At 45.3% G+C, this 16,584-nt stretch overlaps 1 protein-coding gene across 25 annotated transcripts in view; it reads right to left on the bottom strand.

Moving 5' to 3' along the window:
• Positions 1-16,584, bottom strand: part of KIAA1217 (KIAA1217 ortholog) — a 348,846-nt gene that overhangs the window by 14,790 nt on the left and 317,472 nt on the right. For 23 of the 25 annotated variants that reach the window (XM_055543822.1, XM_055543798.1, XM_055543811.1 and 20 more), the window contains 6 exons: positions 15,755-15,885; positions 15,197-15,344; positions 12,389-12,818; positions 9,479-9,662; positions 5,733-5,896; positions 4,889-5,050 (listed from right to left, as the gene is read on the bottom strand). In XM_055543822.1, coding sequence (XP_055399797.1) covers positions 4,889-5,050; positions 5,733-5,896; positions 9,479-9,662; positions 12,389-12,818; positions 15,197-15,344; positions 15,755-15,885 — 1,219 coding nt within the window. The remainder of the gene's footprint in view (positions 1-4,888; positions 5,051-5,732; positions 5,897-9,478; positions 9,663-12,388; positions 12,819-15,196; positions 15,345-15,754; positions 15,886-16,584) is intronic. The other 2 variants (XM_055543799.1, XM_055543809.1) reach the window with 1 other exon arrangement.

The following is a 16,584-nucleotide window of genomic DNA, read 5'->3' as shown; positions in this document are numbered from 1 at the left end:
ATGGTGAGGGCAGCCATGAAATTAAAAGATGCTTGCTCCTTGGAAGAAAAGCTATGACCAACTTAGAAAGCACACTAACAAGCAGAGATATTACTTTGCCAACAAAGGTCCATCTAGTCAAAGCTATGGTTTTCCCAGTAGTCATGAATGGATGTGAGAGTTGGACTATAAAGAAAGCTGAGTGCCAAAGAATTGATGCTTTTGAACTGTGGTGTTGAAGACTCTTGAGAGTCCCTTGGACTGCAAGGAGATCCAAACAGTCCGTCCTAAAGGAAATCAGTCCTGAATATTCATGGAAAAGACTGATGCTGAAGCTGAAACTCCAATACTTTGGCCACCTAATGCAAAGAGCTGACTCATTTGAAAAGACCCTAATGCTGGGAAAGATTGAAGGCCAGAGGAGAAGGGGACGACAGAGGGTGGTGAGATAGTTGTATGGTATCACTGACTCAATGAAATGAGTTTAAGTAAGCTCCAGGAGTTGGTGATGGATAGGGAAGCCTGGCGTGCTGCAGTCTATGGGGTCACAAAGAGTCAGACAAGACTGAGCAACTGAACTGAACTGCTATTTGTGATATCATATATTTGTCTTTCTCTGACTTATTATGAGGATCTCCAGGACCATCTGTGTGGCTGCAAATGGCATTAATTCTTTTTGATGACTGAGTAGTATTCTGTTGTGTGTGTGTGTGTATATGTATATATATATATACACACACACACACACACCACCTATTGTTAATTTATTCCTCTGATGAACATTTAGGTTACTGCCATGTCCTGACTATCGTAAATAGAGCTGCAGTTAACACTGGGGTGCATGTGTCTTTTTGAGTTATGGTTTTCTCTGGATATGCCCAGAAGTGGGACTGTTGAATCATATGTGGTACTATTTTTAGTTTAAGGAACTTTCATACTGTTCTTCATAGTTGCCTGTACCACTTTATATACCCACCAACAGTATAAGAGGGCTCCCTTTTCTTCACACCCTCTCCAGCATTTATTGGTTTATAGATTTTTTGATGATGGTCTCTTTCACTAGTGTGAGGCAATACTTCATTGTAGTTTTGGTCTGCGTTTCTCGGATAATTAGTGATGTTGAGCATCTTTTCATGTGTTTTAGGGGCATCTGTATGTCTTTGGAGAAATGTCTATTTAGGTCTTCTGGCCATTTATTGGTTTTTTTATTTTTTGATGAGCTATTTGTAAATTTTGGAGATCAATCCCTTGTCAGTTGCTTTGTTTGCAAATACTTTCTCCCATTCTGAGGGATGTCCTTTCATCTTGTTTATGGTTTGCTGTGCAAATGCTTTTGAGTTTAATTAGGTCCCATTTGTTTATTTTTGTTTTCATTACTCTAAGTGGTGGGTCAGAAAACTTCTTGCTGTGATTTATGTCAAAGAATGTTCTTCCTATGTTTTCCTCTAGGAGTTTTAATAGTGCCTGGCTTACATTTAGGTCTTTAATCCATTTTGAGTTTATTTTTGTGTATGGTGTTAGAGAATATTCTAATTTCCTTCTTTTATATGCAGCTGTCCAGTTTTCCCGGCACAAATTACTGAAAAGGCTGTCTTTTCTCCATTGTATGTTCTTGCTTCCTTTGTTAGAGACTAGGTGACCATAGATGCATGGGTTTATCTTGGGGCTTTCTAGCCTGCCAATACCATATGTTTTGATCACTGTAGCTTGCAGTAGAGCCTGAAGTCCGGGAGCCTGAATCCTCCAGCTCCATTTTTCTCTCTCAAGATTGCTTTGACTTTTTGGGATCTTTTGTGTTTCCATAGAGATTGTAAAAAGTTTTTGTTCTCATTCTGTGAAAAAGGCCATTGTTAATTTGATAGGGATTGCATTCAGTTGTAAGTTGCTTTGGATAGTATATTCATTTTCACAATATTGATTCTTCCCATCCAAGAACATGGTATATATCTCTTCATCTGTTTGTGTCATCTTTGATTTCTTTCATCAATGTCTTAGGTGGTTTTGTGAATACAGGTCTTTTACCTCCTTAGAGACTGGTTTATTCCTAGGTCTTTAATTCTTTTTGTTGCTATGGTAAATGGGATTGTTTCCTTAATTTCTCTGATTTTTTTTGCTGTTAATGCACAGAAATCCCTTGCATTTCTATACACTAATTTTATAATCTGCAACTTTACCAAATTCACTGATTAGCTCTAGTAGTTTTCTGGTGGCATCCTTAGGATTTTCTATTTATAGTATCATGTCATCTGCAAATAGTGACAGTTTTACTTCTTTCCCAATTTGGATTCTTTTTCTTTCTTTTTCTTCTGTGGTTGCCATGGCTAGGACTTCCAAAACTATGGTGAATAATCATGGCAAGAGTGGACATCTTTACCTTGTTTCTGATCTTAGAGAAAATGCATTGTTTTTCACCACTGAGAATGATTTTGGCTGTGGGTTTGTCATACACGGCCTTTATTGTGTTGAGGTAGGTTCCCTCTGTGCCCACGTTCTGGAGAGTTTTTGTCATGTATGGGTGTTGAATTTTGTCAAAAGCTTTTTCTACATCTCTTGAGATGACCATATGGTTTTTATTATTTAATTTGTTAATACGGGTGTATCACACTGATTGATTCCCTTTCCTTGATTGTGGTTTCCTTCCCACAGGCTCCAGGGCTGTCCATCTTGCTTCTGGTGTTTGCCTCTTGGGGGAGGAGGTGGATCTAAGGGGCTTGTGCAGGCTTCCTGGTGAGGGCGGCTGCTTCGTTGGGTGCAGTTGTGTCAGGGGTGGGTGTTTAGAGGTGGCTATGGGCTCAGAGGGGGCTGTGTTCCTAGCGATTGTTTGGCCTGAGGTGTGCTAGCACTGGACCTATAGGCTGTTGGGTGGGGCTGGGTCAAAATGGTGACTGCTTGGGGAGCTCACCCTATGAGTACTTTCCAGTATGTCTGCCTCCAGTATCTCTGACCCCATAGTGACCTCATACCTCCCCAGAGACCCTCCGAGACCAGCAGGGAAGTCTGGCCCAGGCTCCTATGAAGTCACTGGTTTTTCCCTGGGTTGAGAGTGCACAAGACCTTGTGCGCATCTCCAGGAGTGGAGTTTGTTTCCCTCCTTTTGGTGGAGTCCTCTGACCCCAACCCTGCCGTCCTTCTAAGCCACATGCTGTGGGGGCTCCTCCTGAGGCCAGGCCCCCAGGCTGGGGAGCTGGACGTGGGGCTCCACACTCTCACTCCTGTGGGAGAACCTCTGTGATACAATCATCTTTCAGTCGGTGGGTCTCCCACCTGGTAGGTACTGTGTTTGATGTTATAACAGCAGCTGTGTCCCTCCCGTCTTATCTTGGCTTCTTCTTTGTCTTTGGATGAAGAGTGTCTCTTGTTGGTAGGTTCTAGTGCTCTTTGTCGATGGCTGTTGAGCAGTTGGTGTGGCTGTGGTGTTCTTGTGAGAGGAGATGAGCTGCCATCCTTCTGCTCCACTATCTTGTCCTCTTCCCCTTCATGTTTGTTATTCACACCATAATTCGGGAGCACATGCTATAATGAATGGCCTCAGCATCTGCCTGTGCATCTCAGCACAGGCACCAATGCTCAGTAGCAAGTAGCCTCGACCTACCAGTGTCTTGGTCAGAGGGCCCCCAGTGGATAAGGCCTCCATGCACGCAGCTCTTTCAGGAGTCACTGACTATAATCCATGGTTCCTATGAATGAAATTCTCTGAAGGGTCTAAAAACCTGTAAGCAGCACAGGTTTAAACTGTTTAATGGAGGGGATGCCTCAGGCCAGTCCGCGTTTTAATGAGGCTAGACAGGGCTCATGCATGTGACAAATACACCAGCAGCTGGGCTTTCCTTGGAAAACCCGAGCAACTTAACGCTGGCCGTTGTCACCATGGAGAGCAGGATGAAGAGCTGAGGTGGGCACACAGCACCGTCTGAAAGTTCTCCTGCTCCAAACAGAGAAGGCAGACCCTCGGGCTGCACAAAACCACTGGTACCTTGGCAGACATGTTCTGGAGCCCTAAGGAAGTTTGAGCTGACCATCGGATGGGCAAAAAAGTCCTACATTAATTCATGAATCAAAATGAAATACTCTACAAATAGACTTTGGTCTAGGAATTGTGCTTTATGACTGATTAGACAAGTTCTTAGAGTGTACACCTGGGGCAGATTTACACCCAGGATCTGAATGTGGGATCAACTGTGGGTGTAGCCCTATATCCCATCATTATTCCTACAAGTAGACTGGGTCTGTTAACAAATAAAAATCTAAAAATAAAGTAACATTTCTCAAATAGACCAAAGAAAACGGGAATCAAGATTATTCTGCTTTTTGGAATACCTAAAAAGACGACGTTGACACTGACTGGGAATTTGGCATGGAGGACAGAAGGCCACATGATTCCAGGCCTGTCGCTCTAAGAACTAAAGTGAGAGAAGGGTACCCTGCTTGAAGGGGGCTTGAATCTGTCCTTAGGAAGGACTGGTATTTCTAATCCCCGTCTTAACTCATATTGACCACAGACGTAGTCATATGTCTTTTGTTACCAAATGACCTGAGATGTTTCAGTGTTCACTTAACCAAGTGCTGGCCACGGGCCTTAGTTTCTGCAAAAAATCCCTCAGTCAATAATGTGTTAAGCGCTTTTAAAATGAAGCAGAGACTATTCACACTGAAAGGAAAGTAAATCCTACCAGCCAGAGCTAGGAAAGCTTGGAATTAATTTTTGGCATACACCTCCTGAGCTGTTTTATGCAATGGTCATGCCTTACACATACTCAGTGCCACCTCAGGCCCAGACCAGAGATGCAGGTGACACGGCACAGGTCCCACAGGGCTCTCCCCACGCCCACGCCGCCTCATGAATCGGAGAGACACAGCCAGAGTCCCAGAGGGAGCGGCGGGAGCCACGGTCAGTCACCTCTCCACATACCTGAAGTTCCGCCATGATTTTGTCTCCCTCCTCCTCCTCCTCCTCATCCTTCGCAGAAGCAGTGACAGGGGGTGGCGACGGGGCCCAGGCTGCCGCCGGCTCCTCGGCCGGACACTTCGCGGCTCTAGCCTGTGGACTTGGTCCAGCATCTCCACTGCTTGCCTGTGGAAGATGTGAACCACAGTCACGGGCTTTTCTCCCCCAGGTGCTGGAAGGGGCAGATCACAGAAGACATGCATTCCCTCGCTGCCAGGTGCCTCAGCTTCCTAGCTCTTCAAACCAAGCTAAAAGGCTGTTTTGTCCACTCCCATGTAGTTTGGGTTTTTCCTTGCCCAAGGTGTCATTTTGGCAAAGGAACTGAGGAATTAAAACTCCTTAACTTCAGTGCCTTTTAGAAAGGTCCTCCTTGGAACCTGTATTTTCATTTAACAGAAAAGACCAAGCTTGCCAGGTTAAGTGGAAGCGAAAGCTCTCTGAACCTCTTTCTGTTGACGCCCACAGCAGGGTCAGCTAATCGCAGTTACCTTTGTAAGATGAGCTTTCTTGTGCTTGCCCCGCAGGCCCCCATTTTCAGTCTTAGTGTGCTTCGCTGGGCAAGTAGCTGGTGATTTGAATTTCACATAGTTGCAGCTAAAAGTCAAGTAAGGATAGAACTCCTGGGGCTGAGTCTATTCCAATAATATACTGACTGACATTTTCCCATCTGTGGCGCTTCCTTGGAGATCTAGTTCATTCTCTACTTCTGTTTGCTACCTTTTATGTTCTAAAGGAGAGCAGAGAAGACCTTGTCTAGGGACATCATCTGAACCCAGAGACCAGTTTAGCAGGGCTTCACCCATCAGACCTTAGCAGTGGCGCTCTCCTTCCTGCCGGTGTAGACCACGTCCCCCGACCTTGTGGTGGTGAGCCCAGATCCTGGCAGGTAGCTCCGCCGTGGCGGTGGTGGAGGAGGAGGTGGGGACCTACCCCCCAGCTTGTCCAAGTCCAGTTCTGAATTTGGAGAGTCTTCTGGAAAACAGTGTGTCATTGCAAAATCAGCTTTCAAGATAACATCCAGAAAGTCCACTGTATTTCTAGAATGTCAGTGTAACCTGACTCAAACTTCTTTCTTCTCTCCATGGTGCAACAACTAAAAATATAGGCCTTGAAGCCTGACTGGTTTGAAGTCCTAGAAAGGCCCTGAACCATTCAATTAACCTCTCTCTGCCTCAGTTTTCTCATCTGTTTAATGGGTTAACAGTATTGTTTCCACTAGGGTGTTGTGAAGATTAAATGGCTTGATGCACATAAAGCATTTAAAATAATGCCTGGCTTATAGCAAATGCTATGCAAGTAGTACTTAGTGTGACTTTTAAACAAATTTCTTACCCCAAAAAACTTTTACCAGGAGAGATGAAAGGTCAGAACCCCTTGCAGGGCCTCCAGAGCTTTCATCCCTGAATTTGAAAAGGAAGGTTCAGAGGAAGGCTTCAGGTGGAGGAGGTGAGAGTAGAATCTGGCCCAGGAAGGGCCAGAGGGAGAGTGGGAAGCAGATGGGGTCACAGAACAGAGTTGGGGAGAAAGTGGATTTTTTTTTTGGTCATGCTTATGTGGTTAGAAAAGGCCTCTCTGCTAATTAAAAGAAGAAGCAAACGCAGAAATGAAAGAATCAGAAAGTAGTACTGACACCGAAGGTTAGGAGATGCAGCTGTCTGCTGAGCTTTCCTGCCAAAAATGCCCAGAAAAGGGCATTTCTTACTCAAAACTCAAACAGCTTCAATCCTGTCCTGTATCAATATCCTTCCCTTCCACCTTTTACCAATACTCTATCCAAGAGCTCGCAAATGCGGTAAAACCAGAAATTTGGAATCGGAGCTTCCAGCTGGCCTTTTCCCCAACTCTGGGGACTCACAGGCCAGGCCTCCCAGGAGTGTTTGTCTCTTCTGAGCAAATGACATGGAATTGTTTAGAGGAGGTGCTTGAGGACTTTCTACTGAAAGTTTTAATAAAGGCTTGGGCAACCCATCAGGGTGACGGGCCAGTGATTGCAGTGGACGGTTTCTGGCTTGTGCAGAGGGTGCCGGTTTATAGGGTCTCGTCCTGAGGCCCACAGCCTGGCTCTGCTCTCCCTCCCATATGCAATGACAAAGGTTCTGTCTCTGAGCAACTTGAGGTGCACTGGGCTGCATGTAAATAATGTCTTAGTCCATAATTTTAAGATCAGAATAAGGCACATGGTTTTTTAACTGGTTGAAGATTTACCAGCTTGAGTTTAACAGCTATTTTATATTATTATGGAGACACTGATGCTTAATTTCCACGGTTTGGTTGGTTAAATATACTATCTAATAATTTTGATTTAAAAAAAAATGTGAATCCTCCCTGTGATCTAACATCCCTCTAGGAGCTCATAAAATCTGGTGTTTTCTAAGGAGAGCTCTCAATTTAAACACAGGCCTCCTGTTCCCCCAGCTGCTGTGGCAAAGGGTCATAAATTTGTAAGAAAGGCAGAAGCTACATTTTTCCTTAGTGGACACTGTTCTAGAATCCTAATGCAGAACACAGCTTCCCTGCTATGGTTACAGTTCTTCAACAGTAGTAGTCAATAAAAATTAAAATAGTAGCAAGGCTCCAGAGACATCTGAGGCTTTTTCCAATTAAAAATTTTTTTTTCTTGTTAAAATGGACTTTATTTTCCTCCCAGCTTTGAGATATAATTGAACAAAATTATACATATGTAAAGTGTACAACCTGATGATTTGATAAGCATAAACATTGTGAAATGCTTAAAACAATCATTAACAAACACATCCATCACTTCATAGTTCTGTGTGTGTGGTGAGAATGTTTAAGATCTACTCTCTCAGCAAATTTCAAGTATATATTAAACATTATTGTCAACATGCTGTACCTGAGATCAGATCAGATCAGTCGCTCAGTGGTGTCCGACAGAGTTTATTCCTCTTGTAACTGAAAGCTTGTATCCATTGGCCAGCACGTCCCCATTCTACTAGCCTCCCTGCCCCCATTAATCTCCACTTGACTCCCTGTTTCTGTGAGTTCACTTTTTTTCTTTAAAGATTCCACCTATAAGTGAGGATACACAGTATTTTTTTTTCTTTGTCTGGCTTCTTTCACTTAGTATAATATACTCCAGGTTCATCCATGTTGGAGAAGGAAATGGCAACCCACTCCAGTATTCCTGCCTGGAAAATCCCATGGATGGAGGAGCCTGGTGAGCAACAGTTCACAGCGTCGCAAAGAGTTGGACACAACCGAGTGACTTCACTTCACTTTTTGTCCATGTTGTCACAAAAGGCAGGATTATCTTATTTCTTATGGTTGAATAATGTTCATATATATATTACACAATTATGCACATATATATTATACATGCGTATACACTATAGACATATACATAGAATATATGTATAAATATGCAATAAGTATATATTAAATAGGCATACACATATCACATCTTCGTCATCCATTCCATTTAGCTATGAACTTTTCCATATCCCTTCACAAATAACGCAGCCATGAACATAAGAGTGTTGAGATGACTGTGTTTCCTTGGAATATATACTTGGATGTGGGATGGCTGGTTATGTGGTAGTTCTATATTTAATTTTTGGAGAAACCTTCATACTATTTTCCAATGGCTATACAAATTTACATTCCCATCAACAGTGGACAATGGTACTCTTTTCTCCACATCTTTGCTAACATGTGTTATCTTGATTTTTTTGATAAAAGACATCCTAACAGATGTGAAGTAATATCTCATTGTGATTCTGATTTGAAATTTCCCTGGTTATGTTGAACAACTTTTCAAATAACTGTTGGCCATCTGTGTGTATTAGGTTTCTCAAAAAACTAAAAACAGAATTACCAGCAGTAGTATATAGTACTATTGGGTATATATCCTCCCCAAACAAACACTAATCTGAAAAGATACGTGTACCCAATATTTATAGCCACATTATTTACATTTGCCACAATATGGAAGCAACCTAAGTGTCCATCAACAGAGGAATGGATAAAGAAGGTGTGTAGTGAATATATACAAGAGTATTCTACTCAGTCATAAAAAGAATCAAATTTTGCCATTTACAACATGGACTCTTGGAGGGTATTATGCTAAATGCGTAAGTCAGAGAAAGACAGATACTTTATGCTATCACTTATATGTGGAATCTAAAAAATAAAACAAAGTAGTACATATACAACAAAATGAATCAGACTCACATATACAGAGAAGAAACTAGTGATTACCAGTGAGTACAGAGGGAAGGGAGGAGGGGCAAGATAAGGGTAAGGGACTGAGTTATAAACTATTCTGTATAAAATAAATTAGCTACAACGATATATTGTACAAAACTGGGAATATAGCCACTATTTTATAATGAACTATAAATGGAATATAACCCATCAAAATTGTGAATCACTATTGTGCACCTAAAACTTATAAATTAAAAAAAGTTTTTTATTGAGGCATAGTTGAGATACAATATTATATAAGATTTTTAGGAAGTGAGAGCTTGTGCCCATGTGGGTGGCACCACACTGACCTGGGGGCAGCCAGCCCACACAGCTCTGATAGCACCTTACCTGAAAGTTCTAACTTGTCCACTGGAGCATCACCCTTTGGCTGGGGGCCTGAGGCTGGTGGCATCTCCAGGTTTGGAATTGACTTCATAATATTGGCCTGGGCTTCTTCTAGGAGTTTCTCAAACTCCTTCCCATTATAGTGGTCCAGATTTTGCCTTTTCTCTTCCCATTTCCTTTCTGCTTTCTGAAGGACATCAGCAATGAAGAAAGTTCAAAAGTCAGAAGAGAACGTGAATTGATAAGTTTTGAGATTTGATGCTGGGGTGGGAGAAAATGTAACCCATTTAAAGCACTGGTCAAATGATGCTCTGGCTTCTGTGTCCAGGGACCCGTCTGCACATCAGACAAACCTGACCCTTACGCTGTCTGCTGCTGCTGCTAAGTCGCTTCAGTCGTGTCCGACTCTGTGCTACCCCATAGACAGCAGCCCACTAGGTTCCTCTGTCCCTGGGATTCTCCAGGCAAGAATACTGGAGTGGGTTGCCATTTCCTTCTCCAATGCGTGAAAGTGAAGTCACTCAGTCGTATCCGACCCTCAGCGACCCCATGGACTGCAGCCTTCCAGGCTCCTCTGTCCATGGGATTTTCCAGGCAAGAGTACTGGAGTGGGGTGCCATTGCCTTCTCCATGCTGTCTGCTATATCTCCTTAAATAGGCTGCCACAGAAGCCCAAGTGATGTTCATTCACAGAGCAGTAAGCTCAGAAACCCAACCATTCACTCACTAAGTTATCACTGAGCACTTACCACATACCCTCCCAGCACTCATGAGAGGGATAGATATACACTCAAAGGTGTGTAGCCCATAACTTTCTTTTCTTCTACACTGAGCTTTCATCATAGAGGAGATGTTCAAAGAATCAAACACCAGAACACTCACTAATCCTATGTCTTAGTTCTGCTGCTGTCAAAAGAGTTGCCATATGACCTTCTGGGTCACATTTTCCTATTTACCAAATGAAGGGGGTATTGAGATAATAAGCTCCATTAAGTTCTACAGTTTCTACACAGAAATACATAAAATGCATTTTAAAATATCTGTACATTTTTTGAAAGAATATTTTCCCGTGATTTTGAGATGTTACATTATCATTTTAAGAGGGAAGAGTGGAAATGAGCACCAGGATCAGCGGAACCCCATACTGTCAGAATCAGAAAAGACCCAGGAGATCACAGAATCAGTGTATCTTACAGTGAGAACACAGGCGCCCGGTGAGCTGGAGGATTTGCCCTCGAGTCACTCTCTAGGAGTAACAGCCGGCACTGTCACCATCCGGAGCCGCCTCTGTTTTTTCCTTCCTTGCATTTATCATCACCAGAGCCTGGTCCCTTCTGTTCATTGCCTACCCCAGAGCCTATGGAGGCCTGGCACTCACTGGGGCTCAGTAACATCTTTTGAGTGAATCAAGCTCAAAGGCAGAGCCAGTAGGAAGACTCAGGCCTCCTTACCGGGGATCAGAGCATTTCAGAGGTGACTTGTGAATGTACTGCTGAAACTTAAAATATACACATAACAATGGTAATTATGCCTCATGGATTCTCAATAGACATTTTTAAAAGAATCATCCTACTGACCTCTTTGCAATATAGAGATGTTTAATGTGGCAGATCCACTAAATCTCAGGAGGAAGATGTGCTTGCAAGCCTCCTCCCCACCCTGACAGGCAGAATCATCATCAATCACATTTCACCCCATCTTGTAATATGCATTTTATAAGCAGCTAACTTGGTTTAGGGGGCACAGCCTCTGAATCTGGAGCAGAGGGGAGCTGCCTCATGTTCAGAGGCCCAGTGGCCATGACTCTGGCCTTTATGGTTTTAAGATGTCACCTCTTGAAGCAAGTTATCCACTGCTGACTTGCAAGAGAGGCAGGAATGGTTAGGACTGGGGACTGAGGACACAGTCCTGAGTGGAGGAAACTGTTCAGAGAAGGGGAAGGAGAGACCCAGGGGAATGCAGTGTGCTGATGAACACTGACACCAGCTCTTGCTGAAAAGAATATTTTAAAAACACAGCAGGTTCTCTCTATACCCTGTGACTTTGAGAGCTCTCTCTCGTTTCTTCTGCGACTTCAGTAACAACTTCCCGTCCAGCATCCTTTATTTGAGACCCGCCACCTCAATCAGTTCTGCATACTGTTTCCACATGAATTTTCTGAAGACACCACGTTTTATCACTGGTCCAAGCAGCAGCATTTCTCTGATATCCACGGAATAAAATCTTAGTCGTCTGAGACCGGGGAGTAATCTCTCCCCAGTCAGCTTCCAGCCCCATTTTCCCTTCTCTTCCCAGTAAACAGGTGTACTCAAGGCCCCACCTTCTCTATCTGAGAATGCCCTCACCAGCCTTCTCTGCTTACCCAGATTCTAGTTCATTTTCAAGGTCACTGGTAAACCTTGCATTCACCAGTGGTGTGCTTGAGCCAGCTCACATTGGCTCAGGAGGGCTGACTGTCACCTTTCCTCCCGAAGTCACGTTCAGCGATGTCACACTGTTGTTGCTTTACTCAAAATCAGTAATGGCTGCTTAAGTCTTTCTACCACAGAAACTGGCAAATGCTACAAATCAGGCTTTTCCGTGTTGTTAAACACTGACCAGCACACCACTGTCTCATCTTCCTACAGCTTGGGTACCTGACTCTTCTCTGAAATCTGACGGCCTTTCTCTTAATCTGGCCATTGAAACCTACCTACTTAAAGAGTTTTAAAAATCTATCATGTATGTATATAAAACAGAAAGCTGTATATTTATTAAAAATATATCAAAAATCTATTTTTTGATAAAAATAAAGTTATATACATCTTTGATACATATATCCATTGTCTCTACAACCAGACTGTCAACTCTTGGTGGGAAAGGACCCCATCCTTGCCCCTTCACGGAATTAGGAGAAATGGAAGGAGGACCTACCTCAATAGACACCGCCCTGCTCCTGGCGCTCACACTGTGGATTTCCTCGATGAACAGGCTCTGCACGGAGGAGCCGTCTCCCGGCATGTGCGGGGACGGCAGAGCGGAGGGGGCCTCTTGCGTGGTGGCGGGGGCGCTGGCGGGGTGAGGGCCCGGGCCCCCGGGCGCGTGCTGGGCGGGGTTCAGCAGCGCGGAGGAGAGCTGGGACGGCTGGATGACCACGGGAGAGCTCTGCGCGTGGTGGACGGCCAAGGGCACCACTTCCGCCTTCACGTCGCCGGGGACGCCCGCGCCGGGGAGGGGCTGGCCCGAGCTGTGGGGGGCCTCCTCCTGGGCCTTCAGGACCTCGGCGGCCGTGGCTTTCTCCATAGCGACGTACTGCGCGGCCTGGGCTGTATCCGAGCCTTTCAAGAGCCCGTCGGTGACGTGCCTGGGAGAGCACACAGCAGCGTCAACCAGTGAACCAGGTAACGCGCATTTTCATTGTACGGTATTTATTTGAGTGCTGTCATCCACAGACCAGGCAAGACCACAAAAAAAAGCTGTGTCATCCACAGACCATCCACAGACCACAAAAACCAACAAGATTTTGTTGCAGAAATTAAGACATGCTAAAACCCCAAGTAACAGCTTCGAGTTGAGGGTTTCCATAGCAACAGAACTGCCTCCTTTTAGCAGCTGCTTTCCTCCTCTTCCCTCAGGAGATGGTCCACTCCTGCTGCTGTGCCCACTGTTGGGTAGTGGTGTCCCAGAGTGGACACGTTTCTAACAACACCGCCTGCACCCATTCCAGGCCTAGGCAGCACGCAGATGCTCGGTTCTGACTCGAGCTTCCTTAACCCTCCACTCTCTCCTGCTTTCACTGCTGCGCCTCTCGGGAGGGTGGTTTACATGCCAGTTCCTTTTACTTGCTCTTCCTACAGCTCAGCCATCTGGCCACCCCACCTGGACCTGACTAGCCTTTTTGCAACATCAAAAGTGACTGTGAATCTAACTGCCGGGTTAGTCTTCATCCTCGTCTGCTCTGTGGGGGGGAAGGCGGTCATCTGATGCTCTGTCCAGCTCCACCCACACTATTGTGGAAAAGACATGACCTTCAGGGTCAGACAGGCTTGTGCTCGACTATCAGCTACCATGTTCTAGCTGTGTAATGCTGGGAACTTCACCTCTGTGAGCCTCAGGTACTTTTCTGTGGATTATAGTCAAGATGATGATGGTCTAATTCCTTCCTCTGGGCTGGTGGCTACGATCAACATAGTCAAATGAAAGACACTGTCAAACGTGATACTCAACCCATAACTTTTAATTAGCCCCTCATTCTCTTACCAAAACGTGTTTTTCTTTTGCTTTGAAAAGAGAATACTGTCTTCTACAGCTCTCCTCTGCTGCTCACTTCTTGAACTGCCTGGTTCCTTCAATCTCAAATCCCCAAGGGTCTGTTTGCTCCTCTCCTCCTCCTCCTGTCAGAGCTACCTCTTCCATTTTCAGTAATCACCTACATGAAGGCAACTTTCAACTCTAAACCTCCTTCCCCCTCCCTCTGAGTTAGGCAAAGACTCTTTCTAACTGTCTCTTACTTCAGTCTGCATTTCTAAGGGCTTCCTGGGCAGCTCTGCTCTCCTTCCAGCACCTCAAATTCAAGACACACACAACCCCTCCAGCATCTCCCAACCTGCTCAAGTTGCTCTGACATGACTGTCACCTGCTCTGTCTTCTCTGTCGGGCGCCAGGACATGTGCCTGTCCCTGGGGGCGTGTGTATTCCTATCTTCCTTGTGTTTTCCACAGCGCTGAGTACAGCACGTAGACAGAAAGATCCCAAGAAATAATAATATAAAGGCTTGTGATGGGCAGCTTAATGGAGGCTATATTTATTCTTTTTTATTTTTAAAGTAACTTAACTGGCTTTACCTGTATCATTTTTTAAAATTGTTTTTCAGGGAAGAGAGGGAGGGTGGGCACTGTTGCCAGCCAGCCTGCTATCTCTGTAAACACTTAATCAGAAGGTTTGTTTTAGGCTTTGTGGTTGGGTTACCACATTTAGGTAAGAGTTCAATGAAGAATCCTTTTAACATATTTTTATCCTACTGGAAGAAAAAGTTTACTCTGGCAATTTAAAGTAGTGAGCCTATAAGAAAATGTAATTCAAGTACAATTCTTCCTGTACCCAGGCAGATGTTTTCTCCGCAGGAAGAGGCAAGAGCTGCCTTAATTCAGATTTTTGCTGGCCTCCTGAAACTTATGCAGGAGATTATAGAGCTCTTTGTAGCATTAGCATCTCAAAAGAGCCTCTTTCCTTGAGGTCACTATTACTAGAAAAATCTCACTTGCTCCTTACGGTTAATAATTCATCTAAAAGTCAACTGTACTTTTAACATATTTCTCCTGCAAACCTATCAAAAGATGATAGTGATTAAAATTCTCCCAAGAATTTAGATGTTACGTATGCTTGTGACCGGCTCTCAAATCTGGTTTAAGATCTAAAGGGTAGTATCTCTGTAATTTCCTAGTTCTGTTTTCTCAAGAAAAGGAAAATTCAGGACTGATGCTGTTGGGAGGTGGTTTATGTGGTAGCTCTGTCTATTTCCCATGTGGGAAAGGAAGTTTTATAAGGGCAGGGGTTCTGTCTGCTTTATTCTTAAACTCTTGACACCCAACTCCAGGACTGGAACAGCTAAAAACATCCAAATATGAATGACTGCCTGGCCATGAGATCAGAACCAACAAGTCTGGTGTCAAACTCTCAGGTCACACCCAGCGCACCCCCACCCCTCACCCCAGCCCGCCCGATCCTCCCAAGCCTGGTCACCTCCGCAGCATGGTCAGGGTGTCCGTCAGGCCGCGCACTCTCTGCAGGAGACTGTCCAGCCTGTGTGGCTCCTCCTTCAGGAACCGCACCGCCTCCACTTCTATGCGCAGGATGGCTCGCATCTTATTTTGTAAGGTTGGAAATTCTCCTTCAGACCAAGAACAGCGAGTCAGCCGCAGGAGCAAAGGCAAGAAGAGCAGGCCCCCTTCCCAGACCCCAACACTGGACATGGTTGAGAAGTGTGGGGGTTCAGGAGGCAGAGCTGGTTCAACGTGACCTGGGCGGAGGGCGCAGCCCCTCGAGGTCTCATTTCCCGTCTCTGTATGTGGGATGTGTCTGCGGGGCCCTGAGGTGTATTCAGATTACAGCAGCCACTGAAGTATTAATACTAGCTCCTGGCAGAGAGGGGCGCTTTTTCTGCTGTTCAGGGATGCATCCTGAGCACCCAGAACAGTGCACAGTGGGTGCTGGACGAACCCCTGCCCACGTGCACGAACGAATCCTTCACCGTCTGATGGGTTGTCTGGATTCCCTTCCGGTTCCAAGGAGGATGCTCACCTTTCAGGGAGGCAACGGCCTCTCCCACCTGGCGCAACAGGAAAGCCCCATCCTCCACGTCTTTCAGAGTCACCACACGGCTGGCCGAGGTGGAGTCCTTCTTTAGATCGTCAACAAAGTCTTCCAGGTCACTAGGGGGAAGGCCGACCACAGATGGAGTGAGTGCGGGGGCCTTCCCTACGGACAGTGCAAGAGCAGAGGACCCTGGGCCTCAGCGCCTGGCCTCCCCTCTGGTACCGCGGGTCCCTCCATGCCCAGGGAGGTGGAAGCAGCTGCTGGGGAGGAGTAGATTGGTTTGGCTTAAGAGACCCTGCTGGGGTGTGAGGTGAGGTTTCTCAGGGAGGCCCAGGTCCATCACCTGGCTGACAAAGGACCGACTCTTTGTTTTTAGCGGTGCTGATGCTGACTGAGGGAGGGCTGTGTGGACTCTGATGTGATAGAGGACTAAGAGGGGGAGAGACAGCAAGAGGAGGAGCCCAGGTTGCTGCAGATCAGGCTTTTCCACCTTGGCACTGACCTCTGGGGCCAGGTCATTCTTTCTGCGGGGGGGTGGGGGGTGTCCTGTGCACTGCAGGGTATTTAGCAGCACCCCTGACCTCGACACATTAGCCTCCAGGAGCAGCAGCTCTAAGCCGACAAAATGGACAATGTGGAGGAAGTGGACAAATTCTTAGAACGGTACAACCTCCCAAGACTGAACCAGGAGGAAACAGAAAAAAATGAACAGACCAGTCATAAGTACTGAAGTTCAAACTGTGGTTAAAAAACTTTCAAAAGTCTCTAGGTCCATCCACATCTCTACAAATGACCCCATTTTTTTCCTTTATAAG

This window comes from Bubalus kerabau, chromosome 13, assembly GCF_029407905.1.
Source record: "Bubalus kerabau isolate K-KA32 ecotype Philippines breed swamp buffalo chromosome 13, PCC_UOA_SB_1v2, whole genome shotgun sequence".
Lineage (NCBI taxonomy): Eukaryota > Metazoa > Chordata > Mammalia > Artiodactyla > Bovidae > Bubalus > Bubalus kerabau.
Note: the sequence above shows the minus strand (reverse complement) of the source record. Positions and strands in the feature narration are given on the sequence as shown.